General features: G+C 49.6%; 1 protein-coding gene and 2 long non-coding RNA genes across 9 annotated transcripts in view; 2 read left to right on the top strand and 1 right to left on the bottom strand.

Annotated features, from left to right (window-relative positions):
- Nucleotides 1-4,988: 4,988 nt before the first annotated feature.
- ZIC1 (Zic family zinc finger 1) lies at nt 4,989-9,644 on the top strand. Its single transcript, XM_086317047.1, has 3 exons — nt 4,989-6,112; nt 7,555-7,718; nt 8,431-9,644. Exons 1-3 carry the CDS (start codon nt 5,131-5,133, stop codon nt 8,626-8,628), a joined length of 1,344 nt encoding a protein of 447 aa, XP_086173173.1. The 5' UTR covers nt 4,989-5,130; the 3' UTR covers nt 8,629-9,644.
- Nucleotides 9,645-10,303: 659 nt separating this feature from the next.
- LOC147379266 (uncharacterized) lies at nt 10,304-13,788 on the bottom strand. Its single transcript, XR_015132692.1, has 2 exons — nt 13,674-13,788; nt 10,304-10,767 (listed from the first exon to the last, which is right to left on the bottom strand). It is a non-coding gene; the product is annotated as an uncharacterized LOC147379266 (long non-coding RNA).
- Nucleotides 13,789-14,579: 791 nt separating this feature from the next.
- LOC147379267 (uncharacterized) overlaps nt 14,580-17,323 on the top strand; it is a 166,060-nt gene continuing 163,316 nt past the window's right edge. For all 7 annotated transcript variants that reach the window (XR_015132682.1, XR_015132681.1, XR_015132684.1 and 4 more), the window contains exons 1-2: nt 14,580-15,016; nt 16,435-16,533. This is a non-coding gene — a long non-coding RNA (uncharacterized LOC147379267). The remainder of the gene's footprint in view (nt 15,017-16,434; nt 16,534-17,323) is intronic.

The raw sequence follows: 17,323 nt of genomic DNA on the forward strand, positions 1-17,323 counted from the left end.
CCGGCCTCTGCCCGCGGTCTGCGCTCGCCAGCTGCACCCGGCACCTCCCGGGCTCCCCTCCGTTGGGCCCTCAGGCGCCAGGAAGTTGGGCTTCGAGGCTGAGTTGTGCGACGGCCTTGGCTCATTCTTCTGCTCCCTAGAGGGAGAAGCTAGGGTTCCTCCAGCTGGGAGCTGAAGTCGGGGCGACCTCCGTGTGTCCAGAATAGAATCTGCGTTAGTGGGTCCCTTAAAGGACCAGCCTGGACATTGAACCGTCCCTTTGAATCGCTCCCTGCCTCCAAGCTGCCGGCGGCTAAAGTGGAAGGGTACGTGGTGCCTCTTCGCGGGTCGCTCTGAGGCCATTGCTGTTGGAAAGGGGGTAGAAATATGACCTTGAAGTCCAAAGGGAGTTTCCTGCAGACGGTGCAGGCCAAGTTGCGGCCCCTCCAACGCCCCTTCTCCATTCCTAAGACCTCGCTGGCTCCCAGCTGTCCCCACAGACTATTCATCAACTCCAAACTTTCCTATTAAACCTTTGGGATACTGCTAGATTTCTTTCACAGTCTGACTCTGTTCCCGCCCCACTGGTCCCTAATTTCTAAGGCTTCTAGATGTCTAGGGTAGTGCCAAGAACCCCAGATAGCTGCGGCCTTCTCCCTTGGGAGCTAGTCGTAGCCCTAGTTCGCATCCGGGAGAAAGAAAGCCAAGTCCCCATTCCACGGGAGGCCGCGCGCAGAGAGTGGATCCAGCGGTCAGCGTCCCGAGGCAGGACCAGACCGCACGAGGGCGAGGATGCGGGCCCCGCAGCTGACCCAGCCGGCATCTCCCGGCAGGTTGGGGCGGAGAGGCTTCATCATCTTGCAGCCAGCCGGCCTAACTCGGCTCCTTTGACCCCGGAGAGGGGAGCCGTCCTGGGTGAGGGTGGGGGGCGCAGGACGGAGAAGCTGCCTACAGGCCCCCCCCTCTCCTGCGCCGGCCTGGGGGCGAGGGAAGCTCAGGGCCATGACTCCCCTTCTGGTGCCAACGGTGGGGCACCCAGGCGATTTACAGAGAGGGGAGGGAAGGCGGACAGGCAACGAACTGCTCTTGGTCCGAGTGCCAGTGGGAGCCCCATTCATCCCCCTTGCCCACCCCCCTCTGAGTAGAAGGGATGGACTCATCCCCAGCGTAGCCTCTCTCCGCGGAAGGGCCCCCTCCTCCCCTCAGTGTCAGTGGGGTGGGGCCTATACCCACAGTTGGGGGGCTAAGGAGGGGGAAATGGGGATAAACATCTAGCTGGGCCTTTTACCCCAGAGGGGTTTGGGTGCCAGTGGCCGAGATAAGGGTGCGTTCTACCCCGCGGCTGGGGGTACAGGTCCGGTCAGCTTGCCCCCCGGACTCACGCACTTACCCTGCTCCACCTGTTGCCGAGATCGCCTCATTTCTGCACATCACTTTGGGGTGGCTGAGGGGGGACCACAGAACCCTCCAAGCCTCTCTTTTGTGGTTCCAGCGAGGCGGTCATCTTTCATTTCTCCTTTTCCAGCTTTCGGGGAGCAGTTAGGGAATGTATGATGAAGCAGAAATGAGCCGTCAGGATGATATTTTAATGGCTTATATGTCACGTTGGTGCATGTGGCTTTGAACTGGAGCCGCTTGCGTTTCCTGCAGAGAGCGCCGCAAATCCCACTTGATAACTTCTACAACCCACAACTTTTTTTTTTTTCCTCTCACATTCACTCTTACTCTGTATATTTGGACGCGTTTCCTAAAAATACCCTCTTGTCAACGTCCCCCTTGGATATTCCACGGACTGGAAAGAAGAGGACTGATTTTTCTTTTTTGAAGAATTATTTTCCCTCTTCCCCCCTCCCAACCGCTACCCTTCTCTCCTCAGTTCCCCTCCCTTGTTTTTTCTTTTTTTTGAAAAGCAGGCGAGGTGGGTTCAATATTTGTTCTCCCTGGTGAAAGCAGTACAGCCTCTAGAGAAAACTTCACCTTGCAGATAAGATTTTTATGACTACTGTGAGGCAGGATCCAAATTCCCCTTACAGGAAACAGAAAAGACTCTGAGTGGCTCCACTATATCTTTTTTGAACAAAGTGTATGGCAGTTAAAACAAACAAACCCTCAATCCCTTTGCCTCCATTCCCCATCCCAGTTCTGCTCAAAGTTGGCAGGGAATTCAGGGGCTGCTGCACTCAGACTTGTTGCTGGGGACTGAACATTTGATTTTTTTTTTCTTTCTTTCTCAAATTTCTGTTTCCCAGCACAACAAGCTCAAATGCTCAGCCAGGTTCCCTCAGACACCAGGAAATCATCCCAACTAAAAGAAGTCCAGTTTTGAGGAGGGAGAACCCAGGAAGAGAGCAGCTCAGCTCACCAACCCCAAGCAGGAGTCTAGTTGGTGAAAAGACCAGAAAACCAGAAAGGAGGAGAGGCCGACTCTGACCCTGCCTTCCTGCAGCCAGTGCAGCCTGAGCAGGCAGCTGGGCAAAAATATTCATTTTCATTTTCCTCTCGCCCAGGCACTGGTGAGTTTCCTAACCGGGCTGCCTGTGAAAGGATGAGTTGAGGTCTCTTTGTCTGAGAAAAGAGTTTAGGGCTCTGATTCAGCTGCAAAGAAGCCAAATGAAGTTAGAAACAAAGGGCAAATTGAAGGATTCCGACTCTTGGCTTTTTGTGTTTTCCTTACTAGAAAATAATTAGACCTAATGAATATGCAGACGCTTCTGCTAAACCCTCGGCCCGGGCTGCTGGGTTTTAAACAGAGTTGCGGAGAAATGCAACCTTCATCCCCCAACCCCCCGTAACTGCATGCATTTTTTGAAATGCATAAATGTTGCTCGCCTTAATTGATTGAGTCACAGGGATTTTTTCCCCTGCTTTTAAGTGCCATACTCCTCTACCTTTCAACAATCATTTTAATATATAGTCAATGGCTCTTTGTGGACGGGACAAAAAGCAACTACGCGCAGTTGTTGAATAGACTTTGCGCTGGGCAAAGACAGGTTAATCGAGGGCTGCATCGCGAAAACAAGCGAGTGTTGTATGTTTGCACTGAATCCAAATGTCTGCATTTTCCTAACTAAATCAAAGGGAGTGTTATTTCTTTTTCTGCTCACTCATCTGAAGGTAAGTAAATTTTCTCTGGCGATCAAAAGCCTGGTCGGCAACAAAGACCGCGCCCGCTTTTTCCACCGTCCTGGTGTGGCGAGTTGCGGAATTTCAATAACTGTGACAAGGGTGACTGATTTGTGAACTAGAAAAGGTTTGAATGTCACAAAATTTACATTGGTCCTATCTATCGGAGATTTAAATACCAAAAAAGTATTCGGGGATTTCTAGGGAGCTCTGGGCAATCCTGAAGAACAATGGCGCGTTGGGAAATTTACAGTTTTACCTGAATGAAAGGGGCCCGGGTTGGGAACACGAGTGCATAGGGAGGGGTTAGCGGGAGGGGCAGACAAGGGAGACCAGGGAAAAGGGAGAAAAGAAAAGAATAACACAGGAAAGGAAAAAAGAAAAATCGGCAATAATGTTTTTAATTTGCTTTAAAAAAACAAAAACAAAAACAAATCAAACTTCAACCAGGAAAGTTAGAGCTCTGATCCACCTGTGCTTTTTGTTTTTCTCGGGGGGGGGGGGTGGGGTGGGGTGGGTAGGGCACAAAAAGCCTGATTGATTTAATAACAGTGAGAAAAATCGAGGCAACCGCTCATCCTGAGAAATAACATTTCTTGTGAAGAGAGAGTGGAGTGTCTGTGCGCTCCCGCGATCTTAAATTATAAGCAGGAGGGGGACGAAGCAAGAGGGAAGCAAACTTCAAAAGGACCAAATAACAAAAGCCTCCTTTGCTTCCCTTCAAGGCGGGGACAGGGGAAAAGAAAGAAAAGAAAGTTGCTGAATCGGGACATTCTGGAAGTGCCTTAGCTGTGTTTACCAGCCCCATCCCCGCCTCCTGTTCTCGGAGACGCCCGAAGTCGCTAATCGCTCAGCTAAGAGCAGGTTTGCAGAAGGACAAGATAGAGAAAGACAGAGAGGTGGAGAGGGAGAGGGGTACGAATAAAAAGAGAGAGAGAGAATGTATATGACTGCGAAAAGGAAAAGAAATTGTGGCAAAAATTTTTTTCCATGAGAAGAGGGAAAATTTTGGCTTAAAAAAAAAAAAAAAGTTGCTACTCCTGGCAGCCCTGTTTGTCAAAAGGGGATGTCAAGCGCTTTACAATACCTGGGATTGATGAGGCGGGCGGGCCAATGAACGGCGCGCGGCGCCTCGGCGCGCCCTCCGTTGGCGCGGCGGCTGCGGGCGGGGGGAGTGCCGGCACACCAATGGGCGCCCGCGTCAGCAGCACGTGACGCCTCCCCCTGCTCCCATTCATCAAGGGGGGGACGGTGTCGTCCTTTCAATTCATTTATCTGCAGGAATGATTGCTGCTATCAGTCTCGCGCTCACCGCCCGGCTGAGGAGGTGAAAGTTTCTCCCCAGGAAGATAAACCGCAAAAGACAATATTGTGCATGATTTGCGCCTTTTCTTTGGCTTTTTCCTTCTTTCTTTTTTTCTCCCCCTCCCCCCCCCCCTTTTTTTTTTGCAAAAAGCAGAGGGGGAAAAAGGAGAGTGAAGGAGCGAGGAGGCGAGCCTGAGAGAAAGGAGAGAGAGAGAAAAGAAAGGGCGAGGGGCTAGTGGAGAAGTGAGGAGGGGCGTACGGAGCGAGGCGGAGAGAGAGCGAGCAGTCGCGGCTCCGGCGCTCACATTCCTCTATGCTACAAATCCGGGAGGAAGTTTTTTTGGGGGGCTGAGATGCTCCATGCCTTTCCCCGGGCAGCCTTGACGCGGGGTCCTCTCGGCAGAAACTGAGCGACGAGAAAGTGAGAGCCGGGCCGGCGGGGTCCGCTCGGCGGGCGCCGGAGCCCGCTTTGCTCGCGGCCCGCAGCCGTCCGGCTTCCCTGCGCTTGGCCAGGCGGGCGCCCCGGCGCGCCGCGCCGCTGCCTGCGGGCTAGGACTTCGCGAGGTGGGTCGACTCCTCCTCCCTCCTCTTCTTCTTCCTCCTCTTCCTCCGCCTCCCGTTCCTCCTCCTCCACCACCACCTCCTCCTCCTCCTAATTTTCCCTCCTCGGCGGGCGAGGGTGGGGGGGGCGGGGGAGGCCGGGGCTCGCCCCGAGCAGCCACGATGCTCCTGGACGCCGGCCCCCAGTACCCCGCGATCGGCGTGACCACTTTTGGCGCGTCCCGCCACCACTCGGCGGGCGACGTGGCCGAGAGAGACGTGGGCCTGGGCATCAACCCGTTCGCCGACGGCATGGGTGCCTTCAAGCTCAACCCCAGCTCGCACGAGCTGGCCTCCGCGGGCCAGACAGCCTTCACATCCCAGGCTCCCGGCTACGCGGCTGCGGCGGCCCTGGGACATCACCACCACCCGGGCCACGTCGGCTCCTATTCGAGCGCAGCCTTCAACTCCACGCGGGACTTTCTGTTCCGCAACCGGGGCTTTGGCGACGCGGCGGCTGCAGCCAGCGCGCAACACAGTCTGTTCGCGGCTTCGGCCGGGAGCTTCGGGGGCCCACACGGCCACACGGACGCCGCGGGCCACCTCCTCTTCCCCGGCCTTCACGAGCAGGCGGCGGGCCATGCATCGCCCAATGTGGTCAACGGGCAGATGAGGCTTGGCTTCTCGGGGGACATGTACCCGCGGCCCGAGCAGTACGGCCAGGTGACCAGTCCGCGTTCAGAGCACTATGCCGCGCCGCAGCTGCACGGCTACGGGCCCATGAACGTGAACATGGCCGCTCACCACGGCGCTGGCGCCTTCTTCCGCTACATGCGCCAGCCCATCAAACAGGAGCTCATCTGCAAGTGGATCGAGCCTGAGCAGCTGGCCAACCCCAAAAAGTCGTGCAACAAAACTTTCAGCACCATGCACGAGCTGGTCACGCACGTCACTGTGGAGCACGTCGGCGGACCGGAGCAGAGTAACCACATCTGCTTCTGGGAGGAGTGTCCGCGCGAGGGCAAGCCCTTCAAAGCCAAATACAAACTGGTCAACCACATCCGCGTGCACACGGGAGAGAAGCCCTTCCCCTGCCCCTTCCCTGGCTGCGGCAAGGTCTTCGCCCGTTCTGAGAACTTAAAGATCCACAAAAGGACGCACACAGGTACGGAAACGGCTGTCCTAGACAGCCCTCGGTTCCCTATCCCGACCCTGGGACCCACATTTCAAAAGTCAGCGGCGGGAGTGCACAAACCCGGCCTCGGTTGGGTCTGGAAGTAAGATTTCAGCAGACAGACAGCGAAAGTGTGCTCTGGGTTTTAGTTTGAGGTTTGAAAGTCTAATAAAGTATAGAGAAGGTTGGAGGAGAAGGATCTGGGCATATAGATTTTTAAATAAGAACTAAAAAAGGCCGGGAGAGCTAAGAGACAAACCGGCTTTGGGGAGCCCTTGGTGCGCGAGAAGCCGAGAGAGGTGGCTGGCTCCCGGCGGCGGTGGCGGAGGCGCCAACCGCTTCAGCTGCAGGCAAATCTAAACGTTTGCTTCCAGCCAACATCCCCTCTCTACGCACCTTAGTGAGGACTTTGCCAAAGGGAGGAATTGAGGAAACTGGAGGAGATCGGATGAAAGGGCATAGAAACAAAAACAGAGACAGAAAAGAGGGGGTGGCGGTGGTGAAAGCAAGTCAGTCGGGCCTGTGGAGGCTTTTGGAGGTTTATGCATATTTAAAGAGCCCCGAATTTAATAACGACTTGTTTGTAAGTAGATTCGAGGAGTCGGGAGAATCGGCAGAAGGCGGAGAATTCCTTTTTGTCAATTAGATTCTATGAGGACGTTTTCAAAACACCGAATACCTTGAGTTGGCCTTTAAAAATAAAGAGACCAGTCGGGAGCCGTTAAAAGAAAAGTTCGCGGCGAGTTTAGGGCTGCAATCTGGGTCGGGCAGGCCCTTCTGGGCTTCTTGGGCCAACAAAGCCGGGAATGCTGCTTCATGGTTCTAGTGGGCCCGGGTGATTTCTGAGAATCGCGTTTGGAACTTGGCGTTTAACGCCTGAGTCGGAGAGGAACTTGCAGTGCTGAGCTCTCGGCCCAGATTATCCTATAAAATGTGTATAGGAGGTGGGGTGGGGTGGGGGCGGCGACGGCGACGAGGAGGGTGCGGAGCGTTGAGGAGGGGGTAGGGGGAGGAGAGAAGAGCCAAACAGTAGGAGAATCCGCCCGGAAAATGAAAATTAGAAACCGAGAGCTAGGTAGAAGCTTCCTGGAGTTGTCTGTATAGCCCCGGGCCTAAAAACCTGCAGCCAGACCTGCTGCTACTCTGGGATCTAAAAAACTACCACCACCACCACCACCAATAATAATAATAATAATAATATAGTAAAATCTGGATCTAATTGGATTGAGTTAAAATAGTTCAGATGTTTATAATTCCAACGCAGATATATGATTTCATTAACGACCCGGGTTTTGAGCTTGAAAAGTCCTAACCCTGAGCCGCTGCTTTTTTTCATTTTTGTCTTTACTGTTAATATTTGTTTTTTGTTTTTTTTTTAAGAGCCGCGGGGTTTGTTCTAATCAGACCTCTCTGTTTCTCGCCTTTCGCACCAGGGGAGAAGCCCTTCAAGTGCGAGTTCGAGGGCTGCGACCGTCGCTTTGCCAATAGCAGCGATCGCAAGAAGCACATGCACGTGCATACAAGCGACAAGCCCTATCTTTGCAAGATGTGCGACAAGTCCTACACGCACCCCAGCTCGCTGCGCAAACACATGAAGGTAATCGCCGCGCTCTCGCCGCCCGCCTTGGAGCCAGGAGCCCTCGCAGCTCTTCGGCCGGGGTCTGGCGGCGAGTGGCAGCTGGGCTGTGGCAGGAGCCGGCAGAGGCGGAAAGGCCACGATTCCTCTTTGCAGACTGCGCAGAAAGGGCGGGGGCTGGAAAAGGGGATGTGGGTACCCAAGGCCCTTCTAAATTTACTGTTTAATAATGAAAGTCAAAAGAAGCTAGCAGAGGCTGCGACTGAGGGGGAGCCAGGACAGTCCCGGCTGGATGATGCTGCCGAAGCTGTGGCCTCGGCGGCTTGGCTGGCAGCGCCTGCACGGAGTTGGGGTCTTGCGCTCGGGCCTGAGTGCTGGCTCACCTAACCCTGAGCCAGCAAATTTCAGCGGCTGCTGGGGAGCGTGTGTGTGGGGGGGACACCATCTCGGGTTCTGGCCTCACATCCAGCCTCCTGCTTCCCAGATGTGTTTTCTTTTGTGAGTCGGGGGTAGTTGGGGGCACTGTCCTTTCCTGGAGCCGGGTCTCTGCAGCGCGCCGAGGCGGGGCAACCAAGCCCAAGTCCCACGGGTCGGGCCTCCCTGGAGTTCAAGGGGATCCAGGGCTCCGGGGTAGGGGGTTGGGGGACTGCAGGCAGCGCTCAGCCTTCATGCTCCCTTAGCGGCCGCCGTGGCGGCTCTTTATCTCCGTAAAAACGCGACTTTATTCCCGCAGGTCCATGAATCCTCCTCGCAGGGCTCGCAACCTTCGCCTGCCGCCAGCTCGGGCTACGAGTCCTCCACGCCGCCCACCATCGTGTCTCCCTCCACAGACAACCCGACCACTAGCTCCCTGTCGCCCTCATCCTCCGCGGTCCACCACACAGCCGGCCACAGCGCGCTCTCTTCCAATTTTAACGAATGGTACGTTTAAAATCAGAAACAAAACACCGAACAAAACCCTATTTAAGAGACTGAGCACACACGCGTATACAACACATAACTGAAAGAACCCTGAGCATCAAAACAGCATCCCCACCCACCCCCCCAATCCTGTTTTTTTCTAAACCTGCCGATAGAACCAGGACCGAGTGAGAGAAAGCACCAAACCTTTACTTTTTTTTCTTTTTTCTTTTTTTTGGCAAAGGCTTGGTAGCCAACGGGTGGGAGGGTGGGCAAGGAGAAGGCGGCGCCTGACCAAATGCCGCCAACCCCGAGGGCCGGTTTCTCTTGGGAATCGGAACAGGCTCTCTGGGATTCGGCCTTTTTTTTTTTTTTTTGCTTTGCATTCTTGTAAATACAGAATTATTAGCTTAAAACTGTACTGTTGGATTCTGTATATAGTTATATCTCGGTTGGAACGGGCGGGTGGGATCGTGGCGTTGTGGTCTTTGCATTGGGGGAGGGGGGAGGGGCCGGGCGGGAGCGGGAGGGGGAGGGGAAGGGGGGTTGGGAGGCCGAAAGCCAACTGTTTGTACTGAATGGCAAGAATGTTCTAGTAAATGTGTACCAAAATGTGAATTACTTTGTACGATTACAGTCTCCACGTCGACCTAACAGAATATTATTGGTATTAATGTGCTTTTTTTGTATAAAGTGCAAACATTTCGTCCCAAAGTCTAAGTACCTTAGTGCAGTAAAATGTTGTTTCACGTCCTGTCAAGAATTCGTATAGTACGAGCCTGGATCTGCGTGTCAAACTGTTCCATTTGTTTATGTAAAGTGATATTAAAAAAAGATATAAACTATAACTGTCCAGTTGCTTTTGGCAAAAGATACAACCACATAATGTATATAATTCCTAGTTTCCATATTTATCCGCATGTAAAGGGCCGGTTTATTCATGTTACAGCTATTCAATATTTATGGCTAGAAGAACTCGTATGTACACTTTAGTTTCCAGAACTGTTTGGTAACCTTTCGTACCTTATTAAAGATTCTGAAATCTCAGTGATTGTAGTAGGAATTTCTTCTTCACTCCCAGCAACCTGCTGCCTCTTCTACCAGCCTTACTGGGTCTCGGAAAAGCTCACCAGTCTTCCCTTTCTGTCATTGCAGGTCGTATAAACATGATAAATGAAAGCTACCCTGCTGGCTCTCCGAGAGGGTGTAATTAGTATTTATATCAAAATTTATGAAACAAATTTTCGGCCGCAGTATAATTTAAATGACCTTTGCAGACGTAGAATAACAACCATAAAAATAACAGAAATAGATTGCACAGGCAACATCAATATTAATGCAGGCGAATTGTCAGAAGCTCAGGGGCTGGATCTGCAGCTTTGTAAATGAACTTGCAGCCTAGGGTTCCGCTGTCCCCCAAATTAAATTCCCCCAGCTGAAACCAAGTTGCAGATTTACAATATCATATTTTAAATTGCCATCTTCAATTAAACCATTTATGGCCATAACTAATTTTCAGGATGTCGATGCATGTTTTTCCAGGCCTGCCTTCTTTGTACAAAAGTAAACGTCCATAAAGCGTTTTACTTATATTTCTTCAAACGTGATGCTAATTTAAATTAATTACCTCCTATAATATGTTATTATTCCTATAATTTTGCCACTGTTATTAGTTCTCTCAAAAATACATCTAGGGAAGAGAATTATTTTATGTAATTTGATTATCTTTCTATCTCTTTTATTTATTTCTCATTTACTTAAGAAATTCGTTCCATTGGCTGGCGTTGATACAGTAAATTTGTAAATGAGGAGACAATATAAAAAATCTAAATTACTTGTGCTTAATGACTGTAGCAGAACGCCTTTTCTCTAAATCAGATTGTCTTTCTTGCAGTTTAGTTTGATAGATTTGCAAGCTATGCTGCTCCCTCGAAGTTAGCTGCACTGGTAGGAACGCAAGCTTCTTTGTCTCTGGTTGTAGCTTGCATGATCGCCCCATTAAGCAGACAGCGTAGCCGGAGATCACAAATCAGGGTCTTGGCTGTAGCTGCAAGGGTGTGGATGGGTCAGAGCTGGAAGCAGAAACTGACCTCACCGAAGGCCAGGAGGAACCCAGATTTGGATGTTTAATATACTGTGTGTATTCAGGAAGTCACAGGCCACACTGACTCTGAGAATGAAAGCAAGAGGGAAAAACCCTCAAGAGTATAAGAACCCCTAAAATACATCTGTTCCAAAGTATACCTTCAACCCATTACAGTCAAAATGTTAAATTCTCTTAAATTTTGGGGGGCGTGTCCTTTTGTTGCTTGCTCTTTGTATTTGTCACTTTTAGTCAACAAAATTTTATTGGGTAAGGAGGGGATTTACTACACTTTCTGCAGCACATCAAAAAACTAGAGCTGGTGGTGTTTAACTTAAAAAAAATGTTATTGTGATCTATAAGAGTAGATATCAACCTTTCATGAAAAGAGCGCCACCTTGCAAGGTTTGGTGAGATTTAAGGAAGTTGGAACACCTAAGCAGGAATTGCTGCTGGTTCTGAAATTTTGTGAGAGTAGAAGCTGCCTCCCAATGGCTTTGGAGGTATAAAACTAACAGCATAGTATTTGAAGTGACTCCAGACATTAGGCCCAATAATTAATAAACCTAGAAAGAAGAATAAAAATAGCTCAACTTTCTAGGAAGGAAAAGTAAGCACCTCAAAAAATAATACTTTCCTTTAGAGATCAGAATTTCTGGGAGACTGATATAATATTCATAATAATAACAGTACCTTTGTAACTTTGTTAGGATGTTAACATTTAGGAAGATAGTCAATGAGTGCATTTTTTGACTATTCCTGAAAGCAGTTTACCTCAAAATTTCAAATATAAATGTCTCATGATTTGTTATATATCTGATACTCTTTTAAACTTTAATAACAGTATAATAACGAAATATACTGTGATATGAGTTAAATAGGATATTTTAAATATAAATTTTAGGGATAAATATTTACTTCACAACTACTTCATAGTGTAAAAAAAATTTTTAGACATTGAAGGTCAAATAATTTTTTTAAAAAAACCACAAAGCCATTTGAGGAGTACTGTGTGTGTGAATAATCACACTCACCAGAAAGGAATTTTTCTAGTAGCAGCCAATATTTATGTCAATTCCTCTTATGCATTCTCTTTTCTAACACTTACCACAAAGAAAAAGTCATTAATGATGTAGGTTGCCTAAAATAATGCTTCATACGTAAATGTAGTCTATTATTTTGCTGGTACCTTTAATGTCTGCTTGTTGAGATGTATTCTTCATACTTTTCTTCATGGGCTATTAGGTTTTGAAATACATGAATGTGAACAGCGAAATATATTGTTAGACCCTATTTAGCAGGAGCTGAAGATGCTGCAAATGGCTGGTTTCTGTGTGTAGTTGTGGATTTTGATTTAGGCAGAAAGTTGTGCTGGTTCATATTTTGACTGCATTGTATTCTGTTACTATCAAATGATAAGAACAGCTAACAAGTTATTAAAAAGTTATATTGTGTCAACAAAAAATGCCTGAGTACAAGCAATCATATTTGAGAAATGAAGAGAAATGAGTTGTGGTACGTGTGTGTGTACATTTATAGAGTAAGCATGTAAATATACAAGCACCATTTATGTGGGGGCTAATTTTCAAACATTTCAGGTCCTTTGTTTTCGTCTTCAAAAGCTACCCCCAACTGCTTTAAGCATTTGCAGCTGATGATTTTGATTTTTTAAAGTCAAGCATTCAAGTTAACCTTTAAGAAGCAAACCACCTCCAAAAGAAAGATGTAACCTTTCAATTGCCCCATATGCTTATCATTTTTTTTTCTTTTTCCTTTTTTTTGCTTTAGCTGACAATGAAAATAACACTAACCTTCTTTGCTGATGGGCCTGGCATTTAGATGTTTTTATTTGTTGATGGGGAAGTTTTCTCAGAACTTTTAAAGGCTGGCAACAGAACTAAATTCCCCAAATACCTTACCCAGCCTTGAAACCTTCCCGATGTTCCCTTTTCGAGGTCAAATTGTGATCAGTGTCCTGGAACCCTTGTGAATAAGTGCTGGTGGAGTTGGTACCTGAGCATTACTGCTTTTCAGGAAGCAGCTTGGGGAAGGCCATGGTCCTTAAAGAGCATCAATTTATGATGGGTTGGGGAGGAACTCACCATATGTGGTTTGGCAAAATCAAAATGAAGGCACTGAGCTCGTGCCTTTAATTATTTGTGAGCTAGGTATGATGTCAGCAGATTCCCAACTCACATTTCTTTTTTCCAACTCAAAATACTAATTACAAATTTATCTTCTCCTGTCTAGGTATAGAGTTCTCCTTGTTTCTAGCATCAAATGTAGTTCTTAGAACTATGTGTTCATATAAGGAAAACAAAGTCTTTGTTGTTTTCATAAAATTTGCCGCAGTTGATATCACTGTCTGATTTTAGAATTCTTGAAAATAGAGTGGCAATGGAAAGATTTATGTCATCTATGCCAGGCAAACCACTAAAGGTTCATATTACTCAGGTTTTTTTTTTTTCCAACTTTTTACCAACTCATTCACATCAGTAATATGTATCCATTTAAACTGGTTATATATACAGAATGTAAGAATTTATGGGGGTAACTATAGAGCAATCTCTTTTTTCAAATGGTAATCACTAGTTTGGGGTTAGAAATAAGAAAAAAATGTTAATAACTTCCTATAGCATGTCACATTTGAGCCTTTCCCTCAAAATTTTTTGCAACTATAATGGCATAATATTAAAAAAATAAGGTAAGTGTTCTCTATTTATCTATGCAAGGCTGGTTCACTCCAGAATATCTCACCAAGCAAGAGGAAACATGATCAGGCCAAACAAACCAGGGGCTATTTTTACCATGTAAACTGAATTCTGGCATTAGTTCCTAACGTTTATTTCCACTTTAGAGCAAGGACCTGAAACAGTATGAAGTTTCCAATTGATGCTATACTGGAGGTGGGTTTTTCAAGAATAAGAAACTGACTTTAGCTATCTAGTATGGAAAAAAAACAACATTGTTTGGCAATAATACTAGAGACTCACCATTGTCTGTCAGTTGTCCACAAAATTTTGGCTGTCTCTGACATAGCGGGTGTACTTTGTAAGTATATGCGTAAGAATTCATGGGTTGTGAATCTTACACAGTGATATTTTTACCTACAACATACACAAGAATCAATTATTAAGCGTGGATATAAACAGATGGGAATGCTATCTTAAAAAAAAAAAAGACGTTCAAAGGCTAGCGACTTTAACAAACTTTAAAAAATATTATTTTGCATCTACTTTTGTATAAAAATCCCCATTAAGCTACAGAAAACAAGGAGAAAAAGGTGAGAGAAGCTCATATCCTAACTCCTTAAAATTTTTTTTTTCTGTCTATCCGGGAAAATCCTAGCCTCTGGCAAAGAAAACTGAAAGTTGTGGAGGAAGGTAAAACCACGAAAAAGGATCGGGGTGGGTGAGTCTGTGAGTCAAAGAAGATTTCTGTCCTGGAGAATTTCTTGGAAACATATAGACAGAGGCTTTGGAGGTGAGTTTGTGGTGGTGGGATGGAACACCAAGGTTTCCTCACAGCATCTTCATCAAAGGTCTAGCGGTCAGCGTTTGACGGGCCCCCCTACACCACCCTGCAACCCAGAGAGGTGCTTTCCAAGTCACTGCCGCGGGCTGGGGCTCTGGCTGGGAGAGTAGCGCGCATGCGCGGCCCGTGGCCCGCGATTCCACGTGCTGATGAATATGCATGAGGCGTCCCCCGCCCACGCGGGCCGCGGAGGAAACAGCTCTGAGGCTTCGGCCTGCGAAAGCCTGTGGTCTGGCTGCCAAAATAGTGTGGCGAGGAAGCTGCACGTGTTTGTTTTGAAACCTCGCGGGTTTAAGTGAGATCAGCAAGCCAGGCAGACAGCGTAGGCTCCAGCAATTGGGTGGGCCCTGCAATTTCCCCTTAAAGACCGCCCCGGTGGACCACGAACCATGCCGCTTAGAAGCGGTCCTCCTCCTGTCCCCTTCCAGGGAGCTGGCATCATGGCTGTTCTAGTCACCTGGCCCCTCTCCAGTCAGAGACCCCACGCCTGAGATGGTGGGCAGGGTGCTAAGGGTTTTCCTATCACCCACCCTCTTTCTTTGCTCTGATTCAGGCCTGACTTTGTCTTTCTCCTCCTTTTCCTTTTTCTCTCCGGGTTCCCAGTTCTGTTTCTGACTGTGTCCCCCAGTCCCTACCCACTCATCTGGTGGACTATCAGCCCCTTGTTTGAACAACTGCTCTAAGGTTTTAACTCGACCCTTCCCAAATAAAACGTGCGCTCACGCACGTGTAAGAGCTGGTGTAGTTCTATTAAGCTCAAAAGTAGCCACTGGTGGAGGAACTACTCTGTCCAGGAGACCTGGTAAGTGTAGGGTTTGGGGAGAAAAACCCAGAGTTCAGGCGCTGGGCTATTGCTTTGCTTTCCAGGTGACGTTCTTTGGGTTCTGCCCTTTTCATGATATTTTGTGGCCAATGTGCTGACATTCCAGAGTGAGTGCATAAATTGTTTGGTGGAGTGACTAACACTTGTAAGCACAGGGGAGGGGTAGTGGAGCGCCCCTGGTTCCTCCATCCTCACACCAGTGTCCATGGAGTTAGGCTTCTGAGTGTTTCTGTCAAAAGTCCTAGGTTCCATAACATCAGAAAATGGCTCCCAGACAGGTCCCAATCCTCCTCTGAATTTTACTTTCAAGTAGAGGCAGACCCATTCCATGGGGCCCACCCCTTTTGCTTCCCTCACTGCCAACAGGAGAGGCCTTTTGTCACTGCCCGGTTCTCAGTGCAGCTAACCAAGAGCCAGCTTCACTCCTGCCAGTTCTGAGATCCCAGCGCCATAGCATCATTTCACCTGGCAGCCATCACTAGCCAAGTCTTCAGCTTTGAAACTGGAAGTGCAGCAGAGGGGTTGTGGAAACGTTCCTGCTAGGAAAAGGCCTACCCGGAGGCCTCCGAGTCTCGAGTCTCAGAGCTAAATAACATAAGGGTGGCTGGATTAGAGCTGCCGGGGGACCTGGGCCTGGGGAGGCCTGGCGAGGCCTGGCAGAAGTCAACCAACCTGGGTTCGGTCCCAAGGACTCGGTGGAAAGGGGTTGGCGCATCAGAGTTCTCTTGTTCGAGGTCCCGGGAGGACAGTGCACCCCGCGTCTATTTAGGGGAGAAGAGGCCCTCGATACACCGAACCTCCGTTACAAGGGCCACTCCACAGGAAACTCGCTCCTATTTGGGTCCCTTTGTGTTTTAATATGTTGGGAGGGAGGTGCAATTTTAATTCTTAACTGTACGCTAATTACGAAGACCTGAGTCGGCTCATTCTAAGCAGAAAGCTCAAACTCAGCGTGGGTTCCTGCGTTCTTGCCCCAAAGGCCAAGGCCCAAAGAACCTTTTTCTTTTGGCTTGGGGCTCGAGGGGAGGGAGGGGCGGGAACGGGAGCGGGCCGGGTTCCGCGAGCCGGCAGCCCTGCGTGGCTGACAGGCCCGGCTTCCCCGCTTGGCCGCCAGAGTCCGTGCGGGCGACGCGGTTGCCCTCTCCGGGCCAGAGAGTTGGGGACGCCCCTTCCCCGCCCCCGGAGCCCCTAGCGCCCCCAGCGCCCCCGGGGTCGGCGCCAGAGACCTGGCGGCCCGGAGGCTCTGACTTGAGGCGGCGAGGCGGGCTCTGGGGCCTCCCCGAGCCAGGCCGAGTTTAGTCTGAGGAAGCGACGGCGGGGGACGCGGGTCAGGGCCAAGGAATCCGGGACCCCAACCGGACAGGCGCTTTCTTCCCCTCCCCCTCCCTCCGCCCCAGTCCCAGCCCCTGCCCAAGTTGCCTGTCTCCGGTAGGACTGACCGTCTGCCCGGCCTTACTCTGCTGCCAACCTTGCCCGAAATCTAGACCCCAGATCCGGTAAGTCGCGTTCTCCTCTCACCCCGCCCTGCCACCTTTCTAGCGGACTCCGCGGGCGGCTGCGTGTGCGCGCGAGCCGCTGGAGGCGCGCGCCGAGAACTTGGGCCCCTGCGGCTGGTGTGTGTGAACACACTACCCGAAGTAGTCAGAGGTGTCGCGGGCTCCCCTGTGAAGAGGGAGCGGAGGGGGGTGGTCCAGCCTCGCTCCTCTGGATCCTCTTTGTCCCTGTGGACACCCACTAAAGCTATCTTTTAAGAATAAGCTTTCTGCTGGTCTCTAAAGTGTGTGTGTGTGTTGGCGGAGGGAAGCAGGGGAGGAGAATTGCTCCTTCCCCTAAGCAGTTTCTAATTCCTGAGGTCCCCAACAAAGTTTACTCATGATTTCCATTCGAATGCTGTGAAGTTATTATCATTACTATTTCAAGTGAAGATTTCTGAGAGTCACAGCTTCTCAGATATACGTGCCTCTGGAGGGCATTTCGACAATTACCTTGTCCACTAACTCCTCTCCCTTCCCACTGGAAAAAAAATAAACTTAATTTTTCAGTAGTTGCCTTAGGACACGTCGTTTACAAGTTCCTAATGTGAGGGAAGAAGGGAAGAAAGAAAAACAACCTTGCCATTTCTCGTTGGGACTCCGCGTGCTCTGTTATTGAAATGTGAAGGATGGATTTTGGGGGGGGGAGGGGAAGGCAGGGCGCTGGAAGAGTGCTTTTGAACCGCGCTGCCCTGTTGCACGGGGCTGACCTTTGGCTGACACGGCCACGGAGCGGGCCGTTAGTTAACGAGGA

The sequence above is a fragment of the Bos grunniens genome, chromosome 1 (assembly GCF_055505025.1).
Source record: "Bos grunniens cultivar Pamir isolate PY7600 chromosome 1, Bosgru_T2T1.0, whole genome shotgun sequence".
NCBI classification, from domain to species: Eukaryota; Metazoa; Chordata; class Mammalia; order Artiodactyla; family Bovidae; genus Bos; species Bos grunniens.